The sequence below is a fragment of the Vicia villosa genome, linkage group LG4, assembly GCF_029867415.1.
Source record: "Vicia villosa cultivar HV-30 ecotype Madison, WI linkage group LG4, Vvil1.0, whole genome shotgun sequence".
Classification (NCBI taxonomy): domain Eukaryota; kingdom Viridiplantae; phylum Streptophyta; class Magnoliopsida; order Fabales; family Fabaceae; genus Vicia; species Vicia villosa.
This window is the reverse complement of record NC_081183.1, coordinates 40325548-40343493: the sequence shown is the minus strand read 5'-3', so window position 1 is coordinate 40343493 and position 17946 is coordinate 40325548. Positions and strand designations below refer to the sequence as shown.

The following is a 17946-nucleotide window of genomic DNA, read 5'->3' as shown; positions in this document are numbered from 1 at the left end:
AAGGACTTTAGCTCGTAAATGAGCATAGCCTTGAAAGTGTTTAGAAAATAGAGTAGAAAAAGATTTTTAGAGCAAGGCAATTAGGAGCAATTACCTGGTTAGATGAAAAATGTTCTTTAGCCTTTCAGGGTGAAAGGGTCTATCCATACCATAAGAGGGCAGGAAGTCTTTCGTTTGGATGTTTACGGGACATCGAATTATCGTTCGCCTTAAGACTGTCCATGCCATAGAGAGGCAGGTAGCCTAAAGGGAAGGATCAGAATAGCCATCTTCGTTAGGCAACCAGAGGATACCTCAGCACTTTGTAGGCAACTTCGAGGGACGAGGTCATATTTGGCGAACCGAAGGCAGCATCATTAGGGACTTATGACCTTTGAATGAACCGAGGCAACATGGCTGAGGTATCCTCGTATTCGAGGGATAAGGCTATTCTGCAAAAAACACAAGGCGATAGGCAACATGCAACAAGCAACAAGAGGGGTACCATAAAAGGTGCGTGGGTGCAACAATCATGTGATTAATTCAGAATAAGTTATCTTGTAATTAGGCAAACTAAATTCATTAGCAGGCTTGCACTCCCTAGGATTACTAACCACACAATAATATGAACAATATTAAGTGCCTTCAAGGCCAAACAATACAGCCTCGAAGCAGTTACAATATTATGGGGAAGGGGAAAAAGAAACCAGTGGACCAGCAATGCAATAGGTTTGACATAAATAATAATTAAAGAAAGTAAATCAAATAAGTTTTAGGTTACCGACTATTGAGCTTTGACGGTTGGCTAACCCTGAAAATTGGGAAAAGAGAAACCAAACACAAAGGGGTGAGTGCGTTATCAATTCATTGACAGTTAAAGCTAACCCTAATTTGATAAAAAAAAAAAGCAAAAGAAAATTAAAAATAAATATAGAATAGGACTTAGCTTTCGATCTGATATGGTTCGTAGTCAGGGCGGCCTCGAGGTTAACCCTGAAAAATTGGCAAAGACAGACAGAAAAGGAAGTGAGTGCAACAGAGTCCATTGAATTTCGAGGTTAACCCTAATAATATTTTTATAAGGCAAACAAATATTTAAATGAAATAATAAAGTCGAGACTTAACTTCGCAATAGGCGTGGCACACAGTCGGGAGGTGTCTGATAACTACCCTGAAAAATGCACAAAGAAATATTTTTTCAGTGTATGGCTAATTCTCACAAATCTTAAATCGGTCGTAAATTAAATAAAATTAGATTTAATTAATTATTGGTTTTCAACCTAATTAATTAAATCGATCAAAAATAAAATTTTGATTTTTAAAATGCCAAGATTTATTCTTTATCAATTAATCAAAATTAATTTGCTAATTAAAACAATTTAAACAAATTAAACTATTTTAAAACAATTAAAATAAAATTGAATAATCGATGATAAAAAAATTAAAATTTGTTATGATAAAAAAAATGTTTTTAGAGTTTGTTAGAAAAAAAAGAAATTTTTTTATATAAAATTTATATATATAAATAATATAAAAAAGGTTTTAGGTAATAAAAAAGAAAAAAAAATTAGAAAACTTAGCGTGTGATCTGGTGTGGTGCAGGCCTGAGGGAACATGGTGCTTATGCAAATTCTGGAACGTTGGATTCGCTTGGCACCCAATCTGATGGTTGATGGGCTCAGGGTGCACGAAGTTCACATAGGCGCAAACACACCGAATCTGCCTGCCACGCGCGCCAACAAAAGTTCGAATTCAGCCAATCACTGGCTGCCACCTCTTCGTCTTCTTCACCCAAAAATTGAAACTCACCTTTTACAGCGCCTTTTTTACATTAGTGTGACGAATCGAGAGCGATTCTGAGAGTTTCAGCCTTCTTAATTGGTTTGAATCCCTTCAATGATCCTCCAGGAATGTTTCAGAAAACTTAGAACACCTTGAGTTTGCCTTAAACTCAAAAACACCTTTGAAGTTTTCTTTGATTTTTTGCACTCGGGTTTGGGGTCCTTGGGAGCAGAATTTCGGCCCCTAGGGCTCTCTACTGGTTGTGTTTATATATTAGAAGGGTTTAGGTCAACAATTGTAGAAGGAATCTTGCCATATCTTTGATTGAATTTTGAAAAAATATGATTGAAATTTGGTTCATGAAAGCTTATAATTATGGCCAAATTGACCCAATCTCTTTCAATTTGTCTTTGCACGAATCTTGATTGAATATTGGGACATTATTGATGATTGAAATTGAATCAAAACATATCTTTGATATTTACTTGAATTATTTTGAATTATATTAATTTTAAATGAATAAAAAATCCATATAAAATCAAATAAATCTTAAAAATTCATGGTAACTAATTTTGGGGTCTTGGATGACTTATGGATCAAGATTGGGCCATAAAAAGTTGGGCTCCTTTGCAAAAAATTTCAATTTGAACTCTTTTTCTTCACATTTTCCTTCTTAAATTTGTCCAACTTTGACAAGGCCTATCTCCCTCAATTTTTGAGGTATGGAGGAGTTCTAGGACTTTTTAGAAACCCTGAGGAGTCCTCTAACCAGTGTTTTTGGTCTCATATCAAAATAATTTTCCATGCTCCTAGTGTGTTCTTTTGAAAAAAATGACTTTTGGTTGACTTTTGAAAAGGACCTATAATGTTTTGGTCCATATCTCTCAAATGAAGCATTTTTAGACTTGGCTTGTGAGAGACAAAATTGTAGAGAATCAAATTTCCTCAAAAATGAGCTTTGGATGGAAAATTTCTGATGTTCCATGTAGGAGTTATGGCTGGTCAAAGTTCCGTTGACTTTCTCCTATGAAAACCCTAATTTAGAAACTTTTGGAATTGTTGATTTCTGATCTTTCTTTGATGAACCATGATCAATTCTTGATCAAATGGTGAATGATACTTCAATATGAGGATGTTGACAAAAAATCAGGAGTTTTGATTGTACTTTGACCACAGTTAACTTTTAGGTCAACCCAATCAACTGTTGACTTTCTGAGCAATTGAGTGATCAATCTTTTGAATTGAGACCTGAAATTTGTCATGGAGGTAGTGTGGGGTATCATAGACCATATGGGATACCTTGGAGCCTTTGTTTTATTGATTTTCCCTTAGAACAGCAAAACCCTAATTCTTTGAGTCTTGTTTAGGAGAGGGTGTCTTTGAGCTTTGTACCTTGATTTGAATTCGAATAGGAGAAATAGTATGGGCAAATTTTGGGGTATGACAGTTGCCCCTGTTCAATTGTCTTAAACCTGAAGATGTAGAGTGGTTTGTACGCCAGTCGGTATCTGAAGGTGGAAGACGATTGAACACTAGAATACCAAGAAATTTGCCTTTGTCGGAGATGGGCTTGAAGATGCCATCCTGGTGTTTGGAGAAGATGTATGATCGAGATGGGCTTGAAGATGCCATCCAACTTGATAGACTTGAGAGTCATTATACGTCGTACGTTTGACCGCTTCTAAGGAATAGACTTAAGTTAAGTCGTACGTTAGACTGGGTCTAGTTTGCATCAGCAGATGTCTGGAAAACCGTGCGTTAGGCTGAAGGATGTGTCGTACGTCAGATCAGATCCAATTTGCATCCGTAGATGTCTGGAAAACTGTGCGTTAGGTCGAAGGATGAGTCGTGCGTTAGACTCAATCCAATTTGCATCCTTAGATGTCTGGAAAACCGTGCGTTAGGTCGAAGGATGAGTCGTGCGTTAGACTAAATCCAATTTGCATCCGTAGATGTCTGGAAAACCATGCGTTAGGTTGAAGGATGAGTCGTGCGTTAGAATAAATCCAATTTGCATCCGTAGATGTCTGGAAAACCTTGCGTTAGGTCGAAGGATGAGTCGTGCGTTAGACTAAATCCAATTTGCATTCCTAGATGTCTGGAAAACCGTGCGTTAGGTCAAAAGATGAGTCGTGCGTTAGACTAAATCCAAATTGCATCTGTAGATGTCTGGAAAACCGTGCGTTAGGTTGAAGGATGAGTCGTGCGTTAGACTAAATCCAAATTGCATTCGTAGATGTCTGGAAAACCGTGCGTTAGGTTGAAGGATGAGTCGTGCGTTAGACTAAATCCAAATTACATCCGTAGATGTCTGGAAGGCCGTGCGTTAGGCTGAACTTTGAATAAGATTCGAATCTTCGTAATGTACCTGTCAGATATTGTCAATTTTTATGAAATGTTATGGTGCATGTGTTATGTGCTCTTCAAAATAAATGAGGAGTGTGCACATGAGGTAATGTATGCGATGTATGAATATGTTTATGATTTATGATGTATGACTATGATTTATGCTTCTTGGAACATCTTGATTGAGAAGATAGATCTTTCTATTGTTGATCTTATCTTGGAGATGCTCGGTTGGGGATTTATGATTTCTGCTTGGGGGTGAATAGTAATTTGATGTACCCTGACTGGGGATGAAAGCTATTAGTAAACCATGTTGGAGAAGAGCAAAGTGTTGGAGAACCGGTAGTGTTGAAGATGTAAACTCTGTTGGGGAGCCATGTCTTTGTCGGGACGAGAGCAATTGAAGATATCTTCTTAATGATTACTCTGTGGGGATATGATCTTGTGAAACCGGCTCTGTAGGGAGACATGGGTGTCTTGAAAGTTGCCCCCAGTATTATAGTAACTACCATTCCTGGACTTATATTGATTAGGACACACCACTGAGGATTAATCAAGGTGTCAAACTGGACTTGCATAGATTTGCCCCTGCTCGTAGGGACTTTTGGAATTAGAATTGGTTCACTTTCCAGAGTTTCTTCTCATTAACTGCATTCTTTTGTATTCACTTCTGTTTTTTCTATAAAACCCTCACATATGCCCATCAATGTCACAACTTCTCCTCCCATTCTTCTTCTTTTAACTTTGCATTGTTTCACTATTAAAAGATTTATGTTTTCTTTAAGCACGATTTAAGCATATATGTTTTCTGTTTTCTTTAAGCGTTTAAAGATATATGTTCGTTTTCGGTGTAGTTGTGTTGTTTTTTTTCATGGTTTTGAATTTGTTATTGTTGAATTTTGATCGAAGTGGAATATTATATTGTGAACTACTTATTTGTTTTTTGATTTAGTGTTGTGTTTTTCTAATGGCTTTGAACAGTTATGGCAGGTTGTTGTTTGGAGTTGATAAAAGACTGGAGATATTCTTCATGTTGTAGAGAAGGAATTGTCATGGCTATGAAGGTTTATTGATATAATGCAAAAAGTTGGCTACAAAAATCGATGGCGTGGAAGAAGAGATTGGCTGCAAAAATCGATGGCTTGGCTTGGATAACAAAAGAAGAATTTGTCATCAATATCATTATTGGGGTTTCATTTTCAAAAGAAAATTGGGCTTACATTTATTTGACCCAGTACTTTGTATTTTTTGTTAGGTTTTTTTATTTATAATTTTTTTCCTCAAAAGTCTGTAAAATTTTCCACAGTAGTATAGTGTTTATTTAATTGATTACTTTTATTTAAATAACTATATTTTTTTAATCTAATAACTTTTAAATAAATAATTATATAAAATGGTAAATTATTAGAGAATTTATCATATATTAAATAAATATAAATGTATAATTATAATAAAAATATTTTAAGAAGATAGTGTAATTGTAGTGTGGATTAAGAAATTGTCGAGTGAAATTTAAAATTTATTATGTAAAATAAAAATAAAAAATTGTTGAGGGAAGCTTCACCTATTACAAATTTGTTGCATCTGCTTAAATTTTAAGCTTTAATGTTCAAATAAATAAGGGTAGATTTTATTTATTTAATAAAAAAATTGTACACATTTTAAATTGATTACACAATCAATTACCATCATAATAAAATTAAACAATATTTATTATTATTACTTAGAAGTTAAAAAATTATTTTATCATAAATTAAAAGTAAAAGTTACTTTATTTTTTAATGTATATTGTTGATCCAATTTTTTTAAAACGACATTCTTTTTAAATACGGGAAAAGATGTATCTTGGATATAAACATTTTTATAAACGAAAAAAATCTATTTTTGATGCAAATATTTTTATAAAGGGAAAAATTATTGTTGATACAAATATTTTTAAATTAATGATTAGGTTACAAATATTTTCAAATAAGTTACAAATATTTTATAAATTTGACAAGTAAATTTAGTTAATGATACAAGAATGACAAGTAAATTGTAAAGAAAAACAATACTTTTAAAAGGGAAATGTATCGCATAATCATGTAAAAATTATATATACTATGACTAAAGTCTTGATTTTAAAATGATGAAAGTTTAATGTAAATAATGAATGTGGCTTATATTAATCCAAAATTAACACTTATAATTAAATTAATTTTTTCTTAATTATAATATCACAAACATATTTTGGTACAAATATATTTTTTCTTTATAATATCACAAACATATTTTGGTACAAATATAGTGGGTTCTGTTTCTTTTCATGGAGAAGAAGATGAAATCAGAGAGAGATGTGTTTCTTTGTAATAAAATTGCTTTGTTTCTTTACAGTTTTGTCTTCTGTTCAATTTTATCATGTTTTTGCACTTGAGAATAACTTAACGTTGATGCATTATAATTATAGCAGTTCAATTATAGGATTTCTTTTTTGGTAGAAATTATAGGATTGGTTTGATCACTTATTACAGATGAATCGATTTGCTTAGTTCAATTATAATTAGTCTCCTTTTATAATTACCAGATATAATTATAAAATAAATTTATGCCATAATTATAATTACATAATTATAATTACTCTCTTTTTTATTTTTTATTTTTGTAATTTGTCTATACCTTTTTAATCAAGATTTGTTTCTTAATATCTAAATGCATTGTAATAAATTTATATATTTTGTATTCTAAATTTATAAGCAAAATATTTAATTTTGTTATAATATCAAATGTTCATAATTAGATCTTCGCTGTTTATATTAGCACATCTATATAATACTTATTTTATTTTAATTAATATTTTGCCAAAATCCTTACTTTTATATGTTAAAACTTTTTTTTTTCCTCAAAATGATTTATTTTCTCTACCTTAAAATTCCCACGTTATACTTTTTCTATGCATAAATCAATCACTTTATGATATTTGTACATATCCCTTATTACTACAATAAATATTTTATTCATTTATTGAGAAAATTTAAATTTTTCCATATAACATTTTTAAAAAAATAATAAATGTAAATTACCATATTTATGAATAAATCACTTAATTTTCAATGCAAATTCAAATAATTAATAATATAATAATGGTCAAATTATCATTTAATAAATGCAAATTTTCAATGTAATTTTTTAAGTTTCAATTTCAATTTTTAATAGTTTAGATCTTAAATGCAATTAAATTATAACAACTATAATAAAGGTTAAAATATCATTTAATATTGTAATTACAATTTATTACTTATTTATTTTAATGTGATATTTTTATAACATATATTGGTCCTTAGGTTTTTAATACTACAAATTAGTTTTGTTTTAATCATTTATACAAATTTAAAATTAGAGATTCTTTTTTCGAAATAAAATATATTTTTTTAACGTGAGAATTTTTATGAGAAAATTAATAAGAATATGAAACACGTTTAAATTAAAAATATTACCATCTATTTTAAAAAGTTTGGCCTCAATTAATGAACCAATTTATAAATTATAGTTGCTGCCCACATTCAATTATTAAATTATAAAATTTAAGATTTTTTAATCTTCTAAATTATAAAAATACTAAAACAAAATAAAAATTGTAAACTAAATTATTTATAATATAGAAGTTAAAAAATTATTTTATCATAAATTAAAAGTAAGTGTTACTTTATTTTTTAATGTATATTGTTGATCCAATTTTTTTAAAACGACTTTCTTTTTAAATACGGGAAAAGATGTATCTTGGATATAAACATTTTTATAAACGAAAAAGATCTATTTTTGATGCAAATATTTTTATAAAGGGAAAAAATTATTGTTGATACAAATATTTTTAAATTAATGATTAGGTTACAAATATTTTCAAATAAGTTGCAAATATTTTATAAACGGAGAAAAGTTTACTGTTAACTTATTTTATAAACGGAAATAAATTATAAATATTTTATAAAAGGGAAAATACAATTGTTGATACACTTATATTAATAAAGGAAAATAAGTTACAAATATTTTAATAAATTAGAAAAAAAATATTATTGGTACAATTATACTTATAAGCTGGAATAAGTTTTAAGTATTTTTATAACCGGGAAAAAAACTATTGTTGATACAATTGATTTTATAAAAGGGAATAAATTACAAATATTTTTATAAACGGAAAAAAGTAAAAGTCTAATGTTGATACAGTTGATTTTATAAACCGGAATAAATTACAATTATTTGTATAAACGGGAATAGTCAACTATTGATACAACTAATTTAATAAACGGGAATAAGTTACATATATTGTTAATAGACGAAAATAAGTCTATTGTTGATACAAATATTTTTATAAACGGGAATAAGCTACAAATATTTTTATAAACAAAAATAGTCTATTGTTGATAAAAATTTTTTTATAAACGAAAAAAAACTATTGTTGATACAATTATTTTTATAAACGAAAATAAATTGCAAATAACTTTATAAACGGGAAAAGTCTACTATTAATACAATTATATTTATAAACGTGAATAAGTTAAAAATATTTTTATAAATGCGAAAAGTATATTGGTGATACAATTATTTTTATAAACGGAAACAAGTTACAAATATTTTAATAAACAAGAAAAATCTACTAATTATTTTTATAAAATTATTTTACCCATCGTTGGATCAAATAAGTATTTTTATACACGGGTTCTAAGTATTTTTATATTGGATCAAATACGTATAGTGGTGTTATATTACTTTAATCAATGCATAAAGGTTGCTACATATTATTTGTTTATATTTGTGATTATATGAATGTTTATGATCCGTAAAACAAATTTAAAAACTGACAAATGACATATTGCGACGTGTAATTATTGTTTTAGTTAAAGAGCTAAAAATTTGGATGTATTATTAGCTCTTACATCGTTAACTATTATTTAACATACTACATGTTTAATTTTTATTTCAATAGTCATCCAATTAATATGTGTATTATTTAAATGTATACGAAATAACTTTATAAGATAGATCTTATCCACGTAATATTAAACCCAAACGACCCCGTGCGATAGCACGGGTATCCCGCTAGTTAATATAAAATTGGGAATGAAGTTTATAATTGAGGGAAAATATAAATATTGTAAAAGAATAGTTTGTCTTGGAACAAAACATTTTATAAAATAGGTGATTTATCCGGTGATTACAAGATTTTTTGCGGCTCCCATGGGGACACAGTGGTCAAGAAACAAGAGTCCGACTGATCATATGGTCACCTGATTGCCCCAATCCTCCATTCAATCACCATGGCCGCGTCTGCTACTACTTCTGCTTCTCATTTCCTTCGTCCTCTTCATCAATTACAATTCCCGAAATGCCCTCACCTCTTTTCCGAATCCCAGTTTCGCCCTCGGCTACTCCGTGCTCAAACCCAAAGGTTCACCATTCGCGCCACCGCCGCTGTTGCCGTGGAGTCGGTACAGTTTTCCTTTTCATTTTCATTTTCTATTTAACTTTAAACTCAAATTTTTCTTAAGTTTTCAGTTTCAGAATTAACGAATTACCATTGATTAATTGCTCTTTTCATTTAATTAAGCTTTTGTTTATGATCATAATATAATTGATTTTTAGATTAGTTTATCAATTCTGTTAACTGTTAGCGCTTTATTGTGTTTGCTGTTTAAATTCTGTTATCACTTATGGTGTCTGAAACTGACACCAACAAGTGTTATTACGCATAATTTATTCATTTTTTCAAATTATTATTGTTGTCCATGTGTTATTTTTAGTGTCGTGTTTCCGGTGTCCGTCCTTCATAATTAGTCAATGCTTAAAAATTTTAGGCCTGTTTGTTGTTCTTGTATGTATTTTGTCCAAAAATTGGTCAAATAAAGGCCATCTATGAAGCACTGACTTTTCCGACACGTGCTGTACGGGTGTTATACAAGTGTCGGACACCGCGACACGCCTATTCTTAGAGGTGTCCGTGCTTGGTTGAAGGTCATATCTCATTTTTTGGGTTGGCCGCTCCACGTCGCTATCTGCGATACGGAATGACTACTTTGGCATTAACCACTTATTAAGCTTACAATTGTCATTAATACTTAATGGAGAGACTCTTTGGAGTTAAGGATTTGTTAGTTTCATTATTAAGGTGCTTTTTCTATATTGTCGTGAAGAAAATTAACAATTTTATTTGAAAAATATTAAGATTTCAGCAATGCAGATTAACTCAACAGATTATATAAATTCATATTAGGGCCATTAACCAAAAAACTCAAACTTATACTATTGTTAATTTTTGCTTCAGGATTTAAGTACGCATAAGGATCAGGAAAAGGAAACACAAGTGGACTTATTTGCGTGCCCAATATGCTACGAACCATTGATAAGAAAAGGTCCTGTTGGTCTTAACTTGTAAGTTGGATTGATATGCATGAGGGAAACTGTGTCTAATTCTGAAATTCAGTGTCATAGTAACTTACTAGACTGTTTTGGAACTTCAGATCAGCAATCTACAGGTCTGGTTTCAAGTGTAAGAGATGTCAAAAATCGTACACTAGCAAAGACGGATATTTGGATCTGACACTGACTTCTGGATTGAAAGATTACACGGAAGTTCAACCAGTTCGGACAGAGCTTTTTAGGTAAGAATTAAAATAGAAGATCAGTTATTTAACTCCAATTTTGTTGCATTAGATCACCATGCATTAAAATATCAAGATATTATACAAGTTTTTTCATGGTAGTTATATATACGATGAGAATAACATTTGAAATATCGGTCATTTAGGAAAGTTCTTAAATTCTCATTGTGTCTGAACTTTTTTTAGGAGTCCTCTTGTTTCATTCTTATATGAAAGAGGTTGGCGTCAAAATTTCAGGCAAAGTGGCTTTCCTGGCCCTGATGAAGAGGTATGTTTTCTCGCCTGTTTTAATCATTCATTCCATAAAAGTTATTCTTTTTGTTTCTTTCTGCCTTCTTTTTCTCTATTCGAAACAAACCCTCTTTAGAGTTTATATTTCAATATATATTAAGTTATTTATCTTTTGTTTATAATGCAGTTCAGAATGGCTCAAGAGTATTTTGAACCTGCTAAAGGTGGTCTGGTTGTCGATGTTAGCTGTGGGAGCGGTCTATTTTCCCGAAAATTTGCCAAATCTGGAACCTATTCTGGAGTCATTGCACTAGACTTTTCTGAAAATATGCTTCGCCAATGCAACGATTTCATTAAGAAAGACACATCACTCTCAACACTGTATTGTTTTCCTCCTCTGCTTGATTCTGAATTTATTGCAGCTAAAGAATATCGTATTCAAATTTTCCCCTATGCACGAGAATACATGGTTGTTCTTAATATTGATTCATTTCATTACTTGCAGTAATATTGCCCTTGTAAGGGCAGATGTTTCCAGGCTTCCCTTCGCATCAAGTTCGGTTGATGCTGTTCATGCTGGTGCAGCTTTGCATTGCTGGCCATCACCCTCCAATGCTGTAAGCAACGTGTCTTGTTTGATGGAATTTCGACAGTACATTTGAATATTTTATTGGAATTATATAAATTAAATGCGATCAACTACCTTTATATGTGTAATTTGATTAATTTTTACCTAATCAAGCACTAATTATAAACTTCTTAAAGGTTGCTGAAATCACCCGTGTACTGAGAAGTGGTGGAGTATTTGTCGGAACCACTTTTCTTCGTTATACTTCATCAACTCCTTGGTTTGTACGCCCCTTCAGAGAGGTAAACTCTTGATATTTAATTTATTAATCATCTGTCATCTTTTGTCATAATAATCTGAGTTGTCTACCATGTGCTATCCGAAAGTGTTCATTCATTGACCTTGCATTTTGTTGTGAATTATTTATTGGAGTATCGATTATCTCATAAATCCATAGATAAAATTTCTGTTCTACAATTGATGTTGATGATTCGGTCAAAAAGTTGAAGGATATATCTCACTATATGACTATGAGAATATGATAATAATTGTCATTGTAGATGTTTTGGAGTTTTTAAATTTTGCGCGATATGCTATTGATAAGGTTGATTTAATGGTCTTTTTGTTTGCAGAGGAATTCTCAAGGTTATGGCTTCTTAACAGAAGAAGAGATCAAAGACCTTTGCACTTCATGTGGACTTACAAATTACTCATGCAAAGTTCAGAAGTCTTTTATCATGTTTACAGCTCAGAAGCCTTAAAAACTGGATTTGATCCATTTATTGCATTGATTCTCCTACATTGTATTGTTGAAATCTGTATTTGTTGTATAATTTGGTTTATCAGTAAAAAAATTGTAAATATACCACAAATGAAAAGATGAAAAAATCTCCCTCTGCTGGGGAGGATCACAATTGTCATTAAAGCTCCTCTTCTAGAGATTTAACTCTAGTTTGTGCTCACGGTTAAGTTTGAATTCATGACTTCTGAATAAGTTGGAAGAGACTTTTATCATCTCATCCAAATATTTTTGGACATATAGTTTTACATTTATGAAGTAATTGAATCTTAATTTTATCAAACATTTTAATTAATTTATTTGCAATCAGCAAAATGCAATAAGTTAATTTTAAGTTTTTATAAATGGATAAAAAGTGAGAAGAGATGATGCATATTATCAAAGTATTAGACATTCGTAAAACGCTATAAGTTTTCCGTGATTTTTATTTGCTACTTCCACTTTTTATTGTCAAAGTATATTAAAAAGTAAAAACAATTCCACTTTTTATTCGTAACATTTTAACTTTTTCAAATAACACGACGTCTTATAGAATTTTTGAGTCAACTAGCAAAAATTTTAAATTATGTAATTTTACTGGCAATTTAGCATTTTTATCTGATTTTTCATCAAAAATATATATTTTATCGGATTTTTGAAATTATATTGTAAAAACTCATGGTTTTCATGTATTTTTATAGGATTTTTCAAAATATCCGGTAAGAATTCATGTTTCTCGTGCATTTTTACCGAATATTATGAAAAATCTGATAAATATGCATGTATTTCTACCGAATATTTTAAAAGTCTGGTAAAAATTAATGCTGACATACCGAAATTTTCAACAAAAAAAATGGTAGAAGAAAATGTTGAGATGTTTACTAGAGACTTTGAAAAATCTGAGAAAGCCATGTCGATTTTTGGATTTTTAAAAAATCTGGTAGTTTATATTTCTTCGTTTTTTGTTGCAATGAGGACCAGAGGGTCGGACGGGTCAAGGGCTCGTGCGAGGGAAAATGACATTGAGGATTCGCATATTCAGGCAGGGAGAGTAGCCCTGACCAATTCTCACAGAAGGCAAATGGTTGAACAAGCTAGCGCACCCCATAGTATTCGACGTAGAGGACCTAAAGCTGATGGATGGGCCAGAGATCTTACTAATAATCCTGATGATGCGATTGTAGATGATGTCTAGACAACAGCCGTAGATGAAAAGATGATAGTGACCAAGACATAGGTGACCCATCATACTAAGACAGAGGCATTGGCTAATACGGAGATGACTCCTCAGAGTGATACATAAGTGACTCCTACAACGGATGTAGAGGCTACTACTCCAACAGATATGGAGGCTACTGCTCCGACGAGTACAGCGGTGTCTGCTATGGGTGATTATGAGGTTACTCCTTCAGATGATACGGAAGCGAATGCTTCGACTTCAACGGAGCTGTGTGTACACACTGATGGAGGCTTTCTTGGAGGGTCCGATGACCGTTATGTGCTCACTAGATTTGTCGATCATGCGGAATTGAGAATATGGTAGGGATATATATATATATATATATATATATATATATATATATATATATATATATATATATATATATATATATATATATACACACACACACACATATAAAGGACATATCATATGAGAATGACATTTTTATGTGAGAACATGAGAATGAATCTGAACCATTAGATTTTAAAATACATGGTTGAGATTATGTGTCATTCTTTTTTCTCTTTCCTCCATTATCAAAATAAATGAAGGAGGAGAGGGAAAAAAAAGAATAACACATAAGTTCAACCATTTATTTTAAAATCTAATGGTTCAGATTCATTCTCATATTCTTATATAAAAATGTTATTCTCATATGAGACGTTCTCTCTCTCTCTCTCTCTCTCTCTCTCTCTCTCTCTCTCTCTCTCTCTCTCTCTCTCTATATATATATATATATATATATATATATATATATATATATATATATATCTTCGTGTGTGTGTTATGTTGAACTTAATTTTATTTATTATTGATACGTTGATAATAACAGATGCTTTTTACTTTGTATGTTACAGGATTGACTGCCGCTGAAGGTGCTCACCCAGATGGTGAAGCTGGAGAAGTTCTTATATGTCCTGATGCCTTGGAAGGTCAAGGAGATAGTCGATGATTGTTGTCTCCTTTCATTGATGGACTATTCGCTGACCATTCTCAAAGTTGCATTATTGTCATCCTTTGTTGAGTGATGGTATAAGGAGACGTCTTACTTTCATCTTCCTTTTGATGAGATTACTATTACTTTGGATGACGTGTCCTTCTTGTTCAATTTCCACTGCCAGGTAGTTTTTTCATCCCTTCACTAATTAACTAGGAGCTTGCATGTATTACTGTTATACAAGACTTAGGGTTACTGAGGCACATGTGAGAGATGAGTTTAAGACTAACAGGGGTGCTCACTTTCGTCTATCTTGGCTTTTGGATAGGTATGCAAACCTGGTGCAACAGTCTATGTGTGAGACAGTCGCTAGGGTATACATGTTGCATAATTGTAGGATGTACTATCTTTGTTGATAAGTCTCATGTAATGTGAGATATATGTGGTTATTTAGTAGCATTGACTATGTCAGTTGAGCATAGAGGTGTGTTACGTTGACTGTTCTATATGCTGCACTCGGAGAGGCGACTGCCTTTGCGACTAGAAAACTTTGAAGTTATATGAGTTTATTTCAGGTATAAATTTTATGATTTTTTTTAATTTAGTTCTTATATATGACATTTGTTGATTAGCCTATTCTCTTGTGCAGTGTTTAATATGTGATCATTTCCCGTCCTAGCTCATACTGCAAGAGTTTATAAATAAGGACTTGCTAAACCTAAAATAACAAACATTCACAACAAAAAAATCGTGGGTGCAAAATAAGGGTTTAGGGTTTTGAGAGTACTTTAAGTTCCTTGTGTTTTTGTGTATGTCACTCATGTAACTTTTGATACATTGAGGTAGACTGATTGTTCTCATTCATGAGCTTTTAAGAAAAGAGTTGAGTATTGTTCATTGTTCTCACTCATGAGTTTTAAAGCAAGCTGAGTATTGTTCTTAGTTTAAAGCTTTAAAGAAAAACTAAGTATTGTTTATTGGAAGTGTAATCTTCTATTTTGGTTATTGTCACAGGTTTGTGAGTGGCTTTATCACGGAGATGATTGGTAGGAAGTGAGAGAGGGATAACATATCTAGAGGGTTCTAGGTAGAAGTTGCACAAGGTAGTGATTAGGCGAAAAGTTGTAAACTGGGATTGTTTAGGCTTTGAACTAATACTATCATAGTGGATTTCCTTCTTGTCTTGGTAGCCTTCAGAGTAGGTGACGTTGCATCGAACTGGGTTAACAATTGATTGTGTTGTTTATCTTTCTACAATTAACCTTCTGCATAATCTCCTGTTTTAGCAAGTAATTTCTGTCAGAAGATGATGTCACAACATTTGTCTTGACATTGTGTTGGTGTTGGGACATCAGTCTTGACATGTGTAATGCAAGTGTTAGAATTTCATATTTTATGCCTAATGTATTTATTTTTATTATAAATTGTTAGAACAAGATTTGTTCTGATCAATATTCTTAGTTTTGATGATAACAAGGATATGAATTTTGTGTGAGATAATGTGGTACTCTAATACATTGCAATTTCCCTTTCAGGAAATATATAAAGAGTATGCACAAATCAGCGCTCAGAAGCTTTGACTCAGAAGGTTCAGCATGCAACATCAGAACATGGTCTGGCAAGACATCAGAAGATGGTCAAAGCAGAATCAGAACATGGGTCTATGGAAGCATCAGAAGAACTTGAGTTCAGAAGCAGAAGCACTGAAGTTCTCATGGTATCACGCTCAGAAGCACTTCAAGGTCAGAAGACAAGAAGATGCTATGCACCAAGCTGTTTGACTCTGATGATATTCAAACGTTGTATACACAAAACATCAGATCAGAAGGAAGTACAAGTGGCAGGCTACGCTGACTGACAAAAGGAACGTTAGAAGCTATTAAAGGCAACGTCAGTAGACACAGCGTGAACAAGGCTCGAGGTAGTTGACAAAAGCGTGAAACATTAAATGCAATGCTGTACGGAATACGCAAAGCATTAAATGCTCCCAACGGTCATCTTTTCAAGTGCCTATAAATATGAAGTTCTGATGAGAAGCAAGGTTACCAATTCTGAACGAACTTATTCTGAAAAACTTGCTGAAACGCTGTTCAACTCAAAGCTCAGAAACTTCATCTTCATCAAAGCTCACTACATTGCTGTTGTAATATATTAGTGAGATTAAGCTTAAACATTAAGAGAAATATCACTGTTGTGATTATAGCTTTTCAGAAGCATTGTAAAACTCTTATTTGATTACATTAATTTGTAAGTAACTAGAGTGATCAAGTGTTGATCAGGATACTCTAGGAAGTCTTAGCTTGTGTCTAAGCAGTTGTAATTAGAGTGATCACGTGGTGGTCAGGATACTCTAAGAAAGTCTTAGCTTGTGTCTAAGCATTTGTTCTTGGAGTGATCAGGTTGTGATCAGGATACTCTAGAAGACTTAGTTGTGGGCTAAGTGGAAAACCATTGTAATCTGTTGCGATTAGTGGATTAAATCCTCAGGTGAGGTAAATCACTCCGTGGGGGTGGACTGGAGTAGTTTAGTTAACAACGAACCAGGATAAAAATAACTGTGCAAATTGTTTTTATCGTTCAAGTTTTTAGATTACACTTATTCAAACCCCCCCTTTCTAAGTGTTTTTCTATCCTTCAATTGGCATCAGAGCGCCGGTTCTAAGGTGCAAGCACTTAACCGTGTTTAGAAAAGATTCAGGAAGAGAAAAACGCTTCAGTAAAAGATGGCTGGTGAAATTCCAACAGACCCACCTGCATCTACATTTGGCTCTGCTGAGCAATAAAATGGTAACAATGGTTATACTAGACCACCAGTATTTGATGGTGAAAACTTTGAATACTGGAAAGATAAACTGGAAAGTTACTTTCTTGGTCTAGATTGTGAACTATGGGATCTTCTGATGGATGGTTACAAACATCCAGTGAAAGCTAGTGGCGTAAGGCTTACAAGGCAAGAAATGAATGATGATCAGAAGAAGCTTTTCAAGAATCATCATAAATGTAGAACTGTTTTGCTGAATGCTATCTCTCATGCTGAGTATGAGAAGATATCTAACAGGGAAACGGCCTATGATATATATGAGTCATTGAAAATGACCCATGAGGGAAATGCTCAAGTCAAGGAGACTAAAGCTCTTGCTCTAATCCAGAAATATGAAGCCTTCAAGATGGAGGATGATGAAGATATTGAGAAGATGTTCTCAAGATTTCAAACTCTAACTGCTGGATTAAGAGTTCTGGATAAAGGCTACACCAAGGCTGATCATGTAAAGAAGATCATCAGAAGCTTACCTAGAATATGGGGTCCAATGGTGACTGCATTCAAGATTGCCAAGAATCTGAATGAAGTTTCGTTGGAAGAGCTTATCAGTGCCTTGAGAAGCCATGAAATAGAGCTGGATGCAAACGAGCCTCAGAAGAAAGGTAAGTCTATTGCGTTAAAATCAAATGTTAAAAAATGTACTAACGCTT

At 32.3% G+C, this 17946-nt stretch overlaps 1 protein-coding gene across 1 annotated transcript; it reads left to right on the top strand.

Moving 5' to 3' along the window:
- The first annotated feature begins 9254 nt into the window (after nt 1–9254).
- LOC131599089 (uncharacterized methyltransferase At2g41040, chloroplastic-like) lies at nt 9255–12463 on the top strand. Its single transcript, XM_058871575.1, has 8 exons — nt 9255–9569; nt 10403–10509; nt 10599–10739; nt 10926–11007; nt 11158–11351; nt 11476–11587; nt 11736–11840; nt 12171–12463. Exons 1-8 carry the CDS (start codon nt 9399–9401, stop codon nt 12297–12299), a joined length of 1041 nt encoding a protein of 346 aa, XP_058727558.1. The 5' UTR covers nt 9255–9398; the 3' UTR covers nt 12300–12463.
- Nucleotides 12464–17946: the final 5483 nt, after the last annotated feature.